The sequence below is a fragment of the Mus musculus genome, chromosome 17 (assembly GCF_000001635.26).
Source record: "Mus musculus strain C57BL/6J chromosome 17, GRCm38.p6 C57BL/6J".
NCBI lineage: Eukaryota > Metazoa > Chordata > Mammalia > Rodentia > Muridae > Mus > Mus musculus.
In genome coordinates, this window is record NC_000083.6 from 42556339 (window position 1) to 42570187 (window position 13849).

Consider the following 13849-nt stretch of genomic DNA (forward strand, 5'->3'; position numbering starts at 1 on the left):
TGCCCCAGTACAGAGGAATGCCAGGGCCAAAAAGTGGGAGTGGGTGGGTAGGGGAGTTGGGGGGGTATGGGGGACTTTTGGAATAGCATTGGAAATGTAAATGAGGAAAATACCTAATTTAAAAAAAAGTGAAAGAACTGGAGTGGAAGGAAAGAGAATGAAGAGTCCTTGTTCGCTTGACATTGGGTACAAGACTCCGTAATAGGAAAAAAAAAAAAAAAGAAAGAAATATTTCCAATCAATGGGCATTTCTTTTTCCTAAGCCCGGTGGTTTTAATATCAATCACCATTATGGACAAATGGAAAAAAAACAATCAGTGCAATTTGGCTGATTCCCTTAATGTAAGTTCCTTCATTTTAGTCCTGTTAGAGCTTCACAATGTTGTTGATTCTTGAGACATAAAATAAGCAATTCCAATAAAACGAAATATGGCTCAAAATGTTGGTGCAATATATTTTCTTTATTTAAAAAAAAAAGGACTTGAACAGCAGCTATGGCTTCAAAAGAAAACTATTTCAGTGTGCAAAGAGAGATGGACAGAGATGAAAAGTACTAATGCATTCTTTCCTAGTACAGTCAACAAACTGTTCTTCAGTTCGACACACAACTGGGACAAAGTGAATGAGTCAAACACTAAAACATCTTCTGAATGTTCTCATAGAGAGTACTTACAAATACTATGTACAAGTTGACTTGACAGAGTATGCTGTTAGAAGCTTCCCAGATAAATGTTCAAAATTCTAACCGTGTACAAGAAGTGGTTGACAGTTTCAAAGGCATGTTCACAGTCATGAATGCATCGATAAGCTCCATTACTATCACGATGAATAGGAAGCTTAAGGGGTGATGCACTTCCCAAGCTTAGGATGTGCTTTCTCCTTAGAACACTTTAATCGTCTTATAAAGCCTAAAGAGTGGACACTTCACATGCTATGTATTCATGATTAAACTTCAATATCAACACTGCAGTCAACGCTGACCATATGTTTTCTCAAACTTAAAAACAAATGCAAAGAATACACTACAGCTTTTTTTTTTCAGCATTTCAAAGAGTATATTGAAGCTGGCCACTTATTTCTGAAGCCCTGATGGACAGGTGCGGGGTTTCTCGGCCTCAGAACACAGGTGCTTATTTCTTGCCACAGTCACCATCATTACTGTGACTCTCTCCATCCATAACATGGGCACTAGTAAATCTGGAACTGCTCTGTTTGAGAGAACAACAACATTTTTGAGGTGCACGTCTGCTAATGTCAGGCTGTCTTCACCAGCTTCCCATTACTAGTCACAGACTCAGAACGCTGTAGATAGTCTACAACCCCTGACCCACACTCTCCGAAGCCAGACTTGGATCTGTATGGATTTGCCCGCATTTCAACAATGATCACTGGAGCAGAAATGTTTAATGCTTACCTTAGGACACTCCAGGAAGATACTACAGATGAAGCCCAGTTCAAAAGAAGGAGCTTCAAGAATAGAGTCTGAACTCAGCTGAACTTAAAACTAGAATGAACTATGGTGTAATGCCTCTCTAGAAAATGAGTAAAGGCATTCGACTGATTTTGAAATAAAACCAGTGACCACAAGAATATAGTCAATTATTCAGAAAACTTCAAATATAGTGCAATTATTACCATATATTTTTAAAAAGTATTTTAGATGAGAGATGGATTAAGTACATATATATATGCAAAGATATACACATATATATGCACATATACACATATATATGCATGTACTTAAATAGATGAATGGATGATAAGTATATGGATGAATAGAGATGATAGAGAGAGAGAGATTTTTCCTTCAATTCTCCCAAGAAATAGAAAAACACATTGTACATTTATGATAGAATTTACTTATCCTTTCACAATTTAGACAGTGCACTTCATGTAAAGAAAACGCCACTCCTAAAAAGATTGAAAACAAATCATTTCCTCCAGTGGATTTAATCTTAGATATTCTAGCCTAGCCCTTCGCTGTGTTCCACTCACCAAGCAGAAGCAGAAACATATCTGAGGCAAGATCACCTCTTCAGACCCAGCTTTTCCAGACACCCCTCCCTTATCCTTCCACAAGAGAAGACCATACACAGCAAGCATACAATATTCTCAATTCACTCCATGTCTTCTGTTGCTGTTTATCTAACCACACATCCTTGACTCTCTCTTTCTATGTTCTGACAGTAGACCACACTTCTTTCCCTTGATTTCCTTACTGTCCCCAACAAAGACACCTAATAAATATACTCTGTTGATAAGAGCTAATGTTATGTGATAATCAATAATTGTCACGCCCTCTCTGTTGAGCTTGATAAGGGGAATGAAGAATGCAAACGGAGAGAAATTTGATTATCTGGCATCCAGGAGCCTGTAAATATGATTGTTCTAGAAATATCTTACAAATATGCTCTTCTCAATACCTGCTGGTGACCTCCTCTAGATTCTACCTCTAAGTCTTCAATCTGGGCTCTTTTATCCCTATTCAACCCAGTTTTACTTGTTCCTAATGATGAAAAGTCTGAAACATTTTGGGGATTCCCTGGTTTCATCTGATGTTTTGCCTCTTTAAAGTGTTTTTCTTATCTCCCATGCTCATGGATAGGCAGGATCAATATAGTAAAAATGGCTATCTTGCCAAAAGCAATCTACAGATTCAATGCAATCCCCATCAAAATTCCAACTCAATTCTTCAACGAATTAGAAAGGGCAATCGGCAGATTCATCTGGAATAACAAAAAACCAAGGATAGCAAAAACTCTTCTCAAGGATAAAAGAACCTCTGGTGGAATCACCATGCCCGACCTAAAGATGTACTACAGAGCAATTGTGATAAAAACTGCATGGTACTGGTATAATGACAGACAAGTAGACCAATGGAACAGAATTGAAGACCCAGAGATGAACCCACACACCTATGGTCACTTGATCTTTGACAAGGGAGCTAAAACCCTCAAGTCGAAAAAAGACAGCATTTTCAACAAATGGTGCTGGCACAACTGGCTGTTATCATGTAGAAGATTTCGAATTGATCCAGTACTATCTCCTTGTACTAAGGTCAAATCTAAGTGGATTAAGGATCTCCACATAAAACCAGAGTCACTGAAACTTATAGAGGAGAAAGTGGAGAAAAGCCTCGAAGATATGGGTACAGGGGAAAAATTCCTGAATAGAACAGCAATGGCTTGTGCTGTAAGATCAAGAATCGATAAATGGGACCTCATAAAATTGCAAAGCTTCTGCAAGGCAAAAGACACCGTCAATAAGATAAAAATACCACCAACAGATTGGGAAAGGATCTTTACCTATCCCAAATCGGATAGGGGACTAATATCCAATATATATAAAGAACTCAAGAAGGTAGACTCCATAAAATCAAATAACCCCATTAAAAAATGGGGCTCAGAACTGAACAAAGATTTCTCACCCGAGGAATACCGAATGGCAGAGAAGCACCTGAAAAAATGTTCAACATCTTTAATCATCAGGGAAATGCAAATCAAAACAACCCTGAGATTCCACCTCACACCAGTCAGAATGGCTAAGATGAAAAATTCAGGTGACAGCAGATGCTGGCGAGGATGTGGAGAAAGGGGAACACTCCTCCATTGTTGGTGGGATTGCAAGCTTGTACAACCACTCTGGAAATCAGTCTGGCAGTTCCTCAGAAAATTGGACATAGTACTACCGGAAGATCCAGCAATACCTCTTCTGGGCATATATCCAGAAGATGCCCCAATCGGTAAGAAGGACACATGCTCCACTATGTTCATAGCAGCCTTATTTACTACTAACTTGCTGTATTTGGACATTTAGTAATTCTCAAATCTCAAGTCTATCCAGAATAGTATGATGATAACACCTGGAAATTATGGGACAAAGAACTACAGAGCTCCTTTTCAGATCTGGGAATATTGAGGTTTGGTCGGCTACTATGTATTGTAATGCTAAATATTGGCCCTGGTTGACCCCAGGGGCAAGGAGCTTCTCACATAGAGCCAAGTGAGGCTATGTAACCTTGCTCCCTAAGTTATCCCTGATTGGAGAACAAAGATGCCTACAACCTATAGCCTATAGAAGAGAGATAGGTTGAGTTTTTGTTCCCAGGCTTGGGGTCTGAGGCAAGAGACCCCAAGAGAGAGAGGAGGAGAAGAAGGAAGGAAAAAACGCCATGGTGTAGGTGAGTTATGAAACATGGCCATGAGGACTGGCCAATTAGAGTTAAGATCAGCCCAGGTGGAACATGGCAAGTTATAATTCAGGGTTATTGGCAGGGAAAGAGACATGATAGCTTAGAGGGTAGATATCTGCCCAGCTCTAGTACATTAAATGCTTATTATAAATATAAAATTTAAGTATCTTTTATCTGGGATTACAAACATAAAGGTTATATGTCTTTTATCTGAAAACTGAATGATCAAAATTGAGATTGAGATTAAATATTTAATACAACAAGGACTAACTCCCACCTGCCCCTCTGGACCTCACAGTGCCAAACACTTCATCTTTTATTTTTTATTCTGCCTATCTCTCCAACAAACTATAAGCTATAGCCTTACACACCCTGTCCTCATGTGTCCCCAGACTTCCATTCATGCATTCCCCTTTGTTTTGGGAAGAAGGGGATATATTCCCCCTTCCTCTTTTTTAAAATGTATTTGTGTATGAGGAATAGCCATATGTGAGAGTAGTGTGTGTATTAGTGTAGTATTTGTGTGAATGGCGGTTCCCCCATATACCCCTTTATTCTCAATAATAGTATTGTGGAATATAGGTTCCATTTTTCCTAAATAATAATATTGTGTGATGATAGACATTTGAGGAACAGTTTATAAAACACACAATTTAATTCCCAAGAGTTCTGGAAGAGAGAAAGCCTGGACTCGTGGTGTCATCTCCAGTTCCATTGCAGCCTTACTGTGCTGTTCACTAAGTCTGAGGAGAAGGTAACTGGGACGACTCCTCTGTTCTGGCTTCATTGGCCCCATTTATAATTACATGGAGAACTTAGCATCTCCACGTGTTAAGTCATTTAATAACCAAAAAGTAATTTAAGGGTTATATCCCAATTTTCAGATAAGCACACCAAGGCTCAAAGAGACTGAGAAAGTCTCTCAAGGATTCATTGTACAAACATGAAAAGCAAGCCCTCACTCCAGGAAAACATTCAGGGGAACTGGTGCTATCTACTATATTTTGTTCGTAGCATCTTTTAACGAAAAAGCTATATGTTCATGACTCTCATAATTATGAGAGTAGATATAATATAATTGGATCAAGAAGCTTCAGTCTGTACTTTTCCTCTTCTAACCTACCTAGAGACATTCCCTTTTAATCATCTGCAATAAATGATTACTTATTATATATTTTATGGCCCAGATGAGTACAACTCTAAAGCTTACTGAACTACCTTTAGAAATGCAAGCAGGTGGGGAGAGAACAATCACACTTACTCACCTTGACCTACTTGAATGAACTGCTAAGATTCATTCTTAGCAACCACCTTGCCGCCAAGTGGTCCCTATCTCCATGCGGGTATAGTTCAGCCATAATAAAAGCCCAGTGAATTAGAGAGTTTTGAATATTTTGGGTTTGGGTTTTAGTTTGTTTTGTTGCACAAGCTCTGTTTTGTTGTTCCTTAGTTCTTTGTAGCTAGTCTACAACTGTCCTACTTCCCATGAGGCATTGAGCAGACTTGTATACTTCTAAGTTTTTGCATAGGTTTGTACTCATCAAATAATATAACTAACATGCTGTCTAGTGGCATTGAAGAGGGAATAATAAGGGTGACACATGTCTCTTTCATAATTTTATTCTGTCCTTTCCAAATTACTTCATGGATAATTCCATTAATTAGCCACTGGTAGATTCTGCATAGACAGGTTATCTACAGATTTCCTTAAATGCTAACAAAAGTATACACTCCTGCTTCTAAGAGATTCTGAGAAAAGTATTCCCAGTAGAACATTTACTTCACCCTACCCCTCAGCCTTTCCCATCATATCAGCTAGAACTTTATAGGTTTCTGGGACCATTCTACTTATGAACAGAGTACTCACTATACATCCAAAAGAAACTTTTCCCAGACATAACAGGTTCTAATTTCAGTCCCACTCTATACTTGTGACCTTGGGTAAGGCATACCCATTCTCTGCTTTAGCTGCTGAACAAGAAACCCTGTCCTTCCTCCCCTATTCACAAGGCATTGGAAAGCTGACTTAAAACAAGGAGCTTTAACAAGAGCACACAGTATGATAGAAATGAGAAACATTACTGTTAAATGAAACCCTAGTGGCTCTGGCCTAATGTTTTTTGTTGTACCTTGTCAGTACAAGAAACATGAAGTATGTCAGAACCTCCAGAGGTCCCTCGGGTCATCAGCTGCTGTTAACTCCCTGTCACATGCAGTGTGATAGTTGAGAACTCAGGTTCAGCAGGTGCCACACAGCCCTCCAAAAGCCCTGCACATGTTCACATGCTACAGGAGCATTTTCTGAGTTTCCATTTCCTCTTCTGAAATGGGGTGATACGTTCATGAGTAAATGCCAATGAATTTTACTACCATAAGTAAGAACTAAATGTAGGAACTCAGTAGTAAAACGGGCTTTAGCATTGAATCCAGCACATAGTGGGTGCCTGCTCAGAGTTATAAATATTATCTCTTCTAATGTCTTCAGAAAGTCTGTGTGCACTTACAAGCTGCATAATTAACACAAAATAGCTCATTACACTATGATCCTCCAAGCAATAAGAATATCCAGAATCAATTAAGTTTAGAAATTGATAAAGTCCTATGTGGAGATCATCAATGCGCTCAGAACCATTAGTACACAGGCCAACTCTTCAAACTGGAAGCATGTTATCTACTCTTTGCATGATATGTTGAAAGATTAAAACTCTTTCTTCCTGCAGAAGCTTTGCAGAACTGGATCACAAGGTCATGCTTTGAGAAATATTGCTCTCACCAATCAGATCTTTTGAACACTATGATGTTAAGCTCCTAAAAATATGAAGAAGAGGGACAGCAAAGGGACTCAGCAGGTGAAGGCATCTGACAATGTCTGACAACCTAAGTTCAATCCCAGAGACCTGTGTGAAAGAAGTAGAGAACCAACTCCCAACTCCTGTGAGCTATCATGCATGCTGTGGCAATGTGCTCCCCACCTTGAAACACAAAGAAATTTAATTTGGAAACATTTTTAACTTATGAAGAGATGAAACAGTGAAGAAAGGGCTGGGTGCATCTAGTTTTGTTTTGAATTCACTGAATTTCAAGACGCTTTGATCTGTTTCCTTCCTGGGAAATTCCTGTTTTTACTTGTCCTCTAGGCAGACTCATGAAAGTAGAAAGGCTGTGTGCACTTACAAGCTGCATAATTAACACAAAATAGCTCATTACACTATTTACACTATTCCTCCTCTTTTATGCAGGTTTTTAAAATTCCATGAACATCTTAGAAAACACGTTAAATAAACCAGAAAAGAGTGTGTGTACATACAGACAGACTGTAACTTTCCTTAGTGTATTACATTTTATTTATTTAGTTTGTATGCTTGAGATGGAGTAGGGGTGGCACATATATCTCACGGCATACAAGTAGAGGGCAGAGGAAAATGTGCCTGAGTCAGTTCTCTCCTTCCACAGGATGGATCCTGAGAATCAAACTCAGCTGAGCAGGCTTGGTTGTAGGCATTAGCCTCTGAGCCATCCCACCAGCCACAGACTTTTAATATATACAACAAATCTAAGAGAAATGGCTACTGCCCTAGAATTCCTGCTCATTCCTGTTCGTTCCTGGAATGGTTAGTCAAGTAAAGATAAATGACTTGCTTCTTTAATAAACTGGGAGGGGGGGTGGTGAACCCTTCTCCTGGTTTAAAACCAAAAGAAGTTATCCATGCTGACAACATAGTCTATAGAGGGTATGTGGAGGGCGGGAAGCATCACTAGTCATGATTTGAACCTTTCTGTGAAAGTGGTTTATATTATAAGTGGCATCTTCAACTTAAGTCTTCTCTCTTGCCTGCCTGTCAAATACAGTACTATAGTCAAAGCCAAGTAAAGTCTGACAGTACTACCGTTGTCATTAGTGCCTGTGCGATAGTAAACTTAACTGAAGGCCTGTGTCTAGTCTTTGTTCTAACTGCAGCAATCTTTGGGGAGGTCCAGGTTCCTAGCTGCCAGGGAATCCTAAGGCACTTTCAACTGAACCAGAATCCATTTCCCTTGCCAAGGTGTTAATTCTTTATCAGAATTATCTTTGCTACTGAAAGTGAAATCAGCAAGAAGAGATCACTTTTGGTCTTTTGAACAAATTCTCCCTTACTGCCCGTTTGTTCCAAATCATATGAGCAATTAACATACATGGATACGTGAATCATGTATCATACAGTTTAAACTCACTTCAATGCATTCCCTGACCTGCTTGCTACCAAGGTTTGTGTTCCTGCATTGGTGATTTCCCAATTTGCCAATTTCACAGTCTCCCAGAGAGCCGTTCCCATTCATCTAGTCTGTGCTTATAATCCAATCAAGATTTACGTGGCACATTGACTCTAAAAATCCCTGTTCCCTCTCATCCCCAGCCAGGCATAATGACTTTCTTCTTCACCAAGAGTTACCTCTAAAGTTAGGGAAGACACTTTTGTTCTAGTTTACTCAACAACAACAAAAACAAACAAACAAAACAAAACAAAAACCTGCTGTATTAAGTCACTGAGATAATAGCTCTCCAATTCCAGAATACATGAACCCAAATTCAGGTTGACATGCTCTAACTGCAATTTCTCCAAAGACTTATGTGGGTGCATCCTTTGGGGGGGTCTTAAAAACAAGTAATTCAGCTTTCAGAAGTAACACTTCTACCTGCATGAATCCACACTGCACTTCCAGTCACAAAAATACATTTTCACCGATTTACACCCATGTCTACATGATTAAAACAAGTCATATTCCAGATATGACCTGAAGCTACCGCAGATGGACACACAGCCTGATACCCTTAGTCGGGCTTTCCAACTGAGCTTTTGCAAAACTAGGTTGGCAAAAATGTGGGTCCTTATTCACTAGGCGTGGGTGTTCATTGCTAGCCCTAGAAAGGTGGGCATCTAGCACTCGGTCACACTGCTGCTGTTTTAAAATAAAATAATGGGTTTTAATGCTGCTAGGCAATGCCACTGTTTTATATTGCTCATTACTTTCTTTCTTCAACCAGGAGAAAAAGGATACAGGTTAGAGATCAGAAAACTAACTTTTGTAAGCAACTTTCTCAGCATATAATAGACACTATGTAAATATTTTAAGTTGTGCCATTTTCAATGGCATTTCCCATTTTGTGGAAGCAAAATTTTGACTTCAGAGAAAAGCAAAAGGTAAATGCAACCGTAAATGCTCCATATAGATGCCAAATGGATACAGACTGTGTGGGGGTCGACTTCTCAAAGACAGCATCTCTCATAACTCTCCCTTTGCCTAGTTAGTCTTGCATGCCTTCACCCAACTCCCTTTCTGACCCTTCTAGTGACCTCAGTTAGACTTCAGGCTCCTTTTCTTTTGAAAGGAATGAAATCCATCCTTTGTAGAGTAGACTACAAATTTGTCCTATACCTCCTCTGTGGTCACCTGAACCATCTGATGTTCTACATTCTCATGAATCTATTAAGCACAATGAGTTCTCCAGATACTGGTCAGGCCCCTCTGAGACAAGTTTCTGTCCCTCTGCCTATGGTAGAAGTTTAATTTATTCTTTAATATTCTGAAGAAGCCACACTTCCTCCTTGAGAGCCAACTTTCTCCATTCCCCAACTTAGCCTTTCTTGTTAGAGAATAGGAACCTTGAGGATTTGACAAACATCTTCTTACTCAATGATACAAGCCAGTTGGTGATGGACCGAGGTGATTAAACTAACCTGGAGTGGAACCTATGTTTGATAAATTCTTTAGCAACGTTTGTTCCAATATGCCTGTTGCTTAAGACACAGATGGAGTTAGAACAAGCTCTATGTTATTCTCTGGTGAGTACGGAACAGTCAAAGAAAGCTATGCCCTTATGCTTGTCCTTTAAGCACATATGGGGGGGGGCCTCTTGTCCCACTTTAAATGACAGTGAAGTTGTGACACTGTGAAATCTAAGAATTTCATTTGATCAACAAACATATGAAGTGATTTTTTGGAAGGAAAAAAAAAGCCAAATAACACTTTCTGGGATTTGGGGGAGCAATCATCTTTATGATGGTGATTCCTAAACAGGTCTTCCTAGTGGCTCTCTAATATACAATCTGCCCAAAGAACAGATTTCTTAATTAAACTAAATTGTCCTGTGCCAGATTCCATGTCACATTTGCTACATTGATTTTGGAAGCAGGCCATCTTGTGTATCAGACTCTTGACAATAAGTATGTATAAATACACATTGCAGCCTACTGTTCTGGGCATAGCTTTGAATCCTGGGGAAATGAACTGGGCATTTGTTTCCAAACTGACTGGCATGTTTCATTTCACGGTGAACAGAAGGGAAGCTCCTAGACAAATCCATGAATTGAAATAGACAACTTTCTGATTGAGAAGGGAAGAAATGCTGCTTTGCGTTAATAACTGAAGCCTGGAGTTTTTAAATAACACATGATATTCATTTTGATGCCTAGGCTTCAACCCAGTTAAATAACAGCTCTTGTTCCTCTTTATTTCCAAAACAGTTCTAATTTTCAATGACCCTCCCTCTACATGCCAGGCACAATGCTTGGGGGCTTTGTCAGTCCTTACCTGGCATCAATGTTTTTAAATCATAGAATGGAGGAAAATTAGCTGGGACATTCTCTTGAATATAGACACAAAGACACCAGTCCACAGAGTGTGTAATGAGTTCAGGCAAGTCACGTGTTGAATAAGTATTATGGGAAATTCTGATATTGGGTTTTATTTGGGACAGAACAAAGACCCAGTATATCTGTCATCTAAAATGGAAATGTAAAAATAACTTACATACACTAAAAACTCATGCTTTCCCACGTGAGCTAGAAACAAGGGAAGCATTTGGCCTCAGTGGCATGGTGTTCGAAGACCTTCATCAACCTTGCCTCTGATCCTACCAAACTAGGCAGTACCTGGGAAAACTCTGTTCTAGAAGAATTAGCATGCACATCCTCACAAAGTATTGTACTACTCTCCCAAAGAGTATTAAGGAACAACTCTTACCTGAGACTTCCTATTCCAAGATCATCCCTGGGTCCCATCCCCTCCCCACACCATTGGTTCAGAACAACCAGTGCCTTTATATTCTTAAAGGCATCTTGGTAATGTCAATCATAGCATCTCCTCTGATGTAAGGTAGCCATCTACTTCTTCATGTTTGTTCTGCCACACCATGACTCCTTTTTATACAATAAGCACACTTGGCTTTGTACTCACCTCCTCTAGAAAAGCACTCAATAAATGTTATCTACCCAAATCCATTCTTAGCTGTGGCTGCAGCACCATACAACCGATTCCTTATCCCAAAAGCTTGGTGTACAGGATTTTAAAGGGAATGGTAGTCAGCTCTTATTTGCCATTGCATTTGGAACTCAAGTGTGGAGAGAAAAGTGTCGTAAGGGAAAGTGATGTGTATTTTAAAGCAAGCAAAGGGAAAAGAAGAAAATATCAATACAGAATAAATCTGTCAATCATAGAGCAGAATATGGATGTCACAGACTGACTGCGAGAGGGGAAGCCCAGTTCTTCAGCGGGCAGACTATATCAGTTCTCTGTCTTTGCTTTCTGATCAAGAGCAAACAATGTCTCCTCAATTTTTTAAGACAATGAAGATGATTTGGGCAAAGATTTTTACAAATTATAAAAGTATGTATTTTATAAAGCCTAAGATAAAGGTTATGGAGTTCAAAACTTTTTGCAACATAGAGTCTCTCAACTGTTCAAAAGAGCAAGCATTGATGGACAATATCGAGATGAATGGATGTGCGCCGATACAATTTTGAAATTTCTGAAAATAGGCAGTGAGTTAGGTTTGGCCCGAGGGCTGTGGTTTGCAGACTTCTGGAACAAATGAAAACACAGCAGGTGCTGAGCTTGTAGATGTTATTATTTTCCTTGAAGAAATTTTCTACTTGGTGAGCATCCTGAGTTTCAGCCTCTTACAAAACCTTTAATTGTGTTCTGTCAGTAATGAGACTGCACAGTGACCATGTGTACCCACTGAAATCAATATCATCGGCTGTCACCTGGAGCTCACTAGCCCTTATTTCCCATAATTCTTATCCATGACTGCCATCAGAAGTAAAAGCAGTGGAGTGGGCCTGGGAATATATAGCTTCTCCAATAATGTTAAGCACTTTGCTGCACAGAAGTTCAGCTGAAATTCTCTGTGAGACACTGAACCACCAGACACAGCAACAGCCTCACTGATAAGAATGGCTTTCTACTACTTGAAAATTACTTGTATTGATTGATAAACTGTTAGCTAAGTGCCGTGTTAAATGAAATCCCTTCAATGCTAAATGAAACGAAGGCACTAAACTGCTGAATGTGGACTCCGTTGTTCCACCTTTCTCTCTCCTATCACCTGCCTGTGACAGCAAAGAAGAAATGCCTTAACCTTCAGAATTATTTAAGTATTTCTGATCCCCCAGACACAGCACCAAAGCAACTTTTCAGGAAACGTATAATGCCCTGTCATGGGACATTAGACAGATACTTTTACCATGCACATGTTGATGAAATATCTTAGAGGGTTGGCAGTAGAGAATAATGCCATTAAGGCAATGAGTTACAATCTATATTCCCAGAATGGACTAGTGGGCACCTTTCTCTAAAAATTATAACCAGGTTTCTACATGCATAGAATGTCAAAATGCATAGCTCTGAAGCAAATTCTAATCAATCTGGTGGAAAATCTGGCTCATTTTTTTTCCAAATGGATATGTGCTTTACTCTTCCTTTGATAGGTTAGATTTTATTCATTTTGGAACTGTGTGTATGTGGGTCAGGAGGGCATTAGAAGCAAATGGCACCTTCAAAGTGGAAAACACATAGGGAAATAGAACTTGGATAAATAGGGGGAAAAATCCCTTCTGAACCATCAAGCTCAGAGCAGTAGATAATCCCCATAAACAACTGTATATGAAAAATGCTCACCTATGCAATTCACTCTCTGCTTCCCTGCCTCCATGAGGATATAACTAGATTTTCCCACAAAGATTTCCCTCCACAAAGGTCGTCCTGAGACACCTGCTGCTGTACTGTCCCTTTGTCCTAGTGAAACACACTAAAGAAAGTGTTCTGTTCATAGAACATTCTTCCCTGGATCCATCAACACTTTCACCACAGCAGCTCTCTGTCCCACACACCTGTCTTTTCATTGAGATGCTTAGGTAAGCTTTGGTTGTCTCCACACACAGTGGGGAAACCATGTGGTTCATAAGAGAATCATTGACTTAACCAACGTCATTGGCTACCCATGTCGCTTTATGAAGTTATAGATTCTGAATAAGTCAATCATGCCATCTTATTTCTACATTTTTAATCAGCTCTTGGGAAATATCCAAACCGTGTGCTGATGATATTTTGGGTGAGGAAATTTTAAATCACATTATCAAAGATACTAGTAGATTAAGATTCCTGGATAGACCTTCAAAAGCAATCTTTGCTGTTTTATTTTGTTGTTGCGTATATATGTTCGTTATGTTCACTATGAGGCCTGGCCTAGCATAAAATTCACAATCCCCCTATCATGTCCTCCTGAGTTCTAAGATGACATGCATATAACACAGGGTCAGTTTCTTCTCTGATTTAACTATACTCTCCAGATAGGAAGCAGAGATAAGTGAGAATTTATGAACTATCTTTAATGCCAAA

The 13849-nt window shown here is 39.4% G+C and overlaps 1 protein-coding gene across 2 annotated transcripts in view; it reads right to left on the reverse strand.

Moving 5' to 3' along the window:
* Positions 1-440: 440 nt before the first annotated feature.
* The window catches only part of Opn5 (opsin 5), a 54652-nt gene continuing 41243 nt past the window's right edge, over positions 441-13849 (reverse strand). Inside the window, exon 8 of one of the 2 annotated variants that reach the window (XM_006524453.1) lies at positions 441-1208. In XM_006524453.1, the coding sequence (XP_006524516.1) occupies positions 1131-1208 (78 nt within the window). In that variant the 3' untranslated portion in view covers positions 441-1130. The remainder of the gene's footprint in view (positions 1209-13849) is intronic. The other variant, NM_181753.4, reaches the window with a different exon arrangement.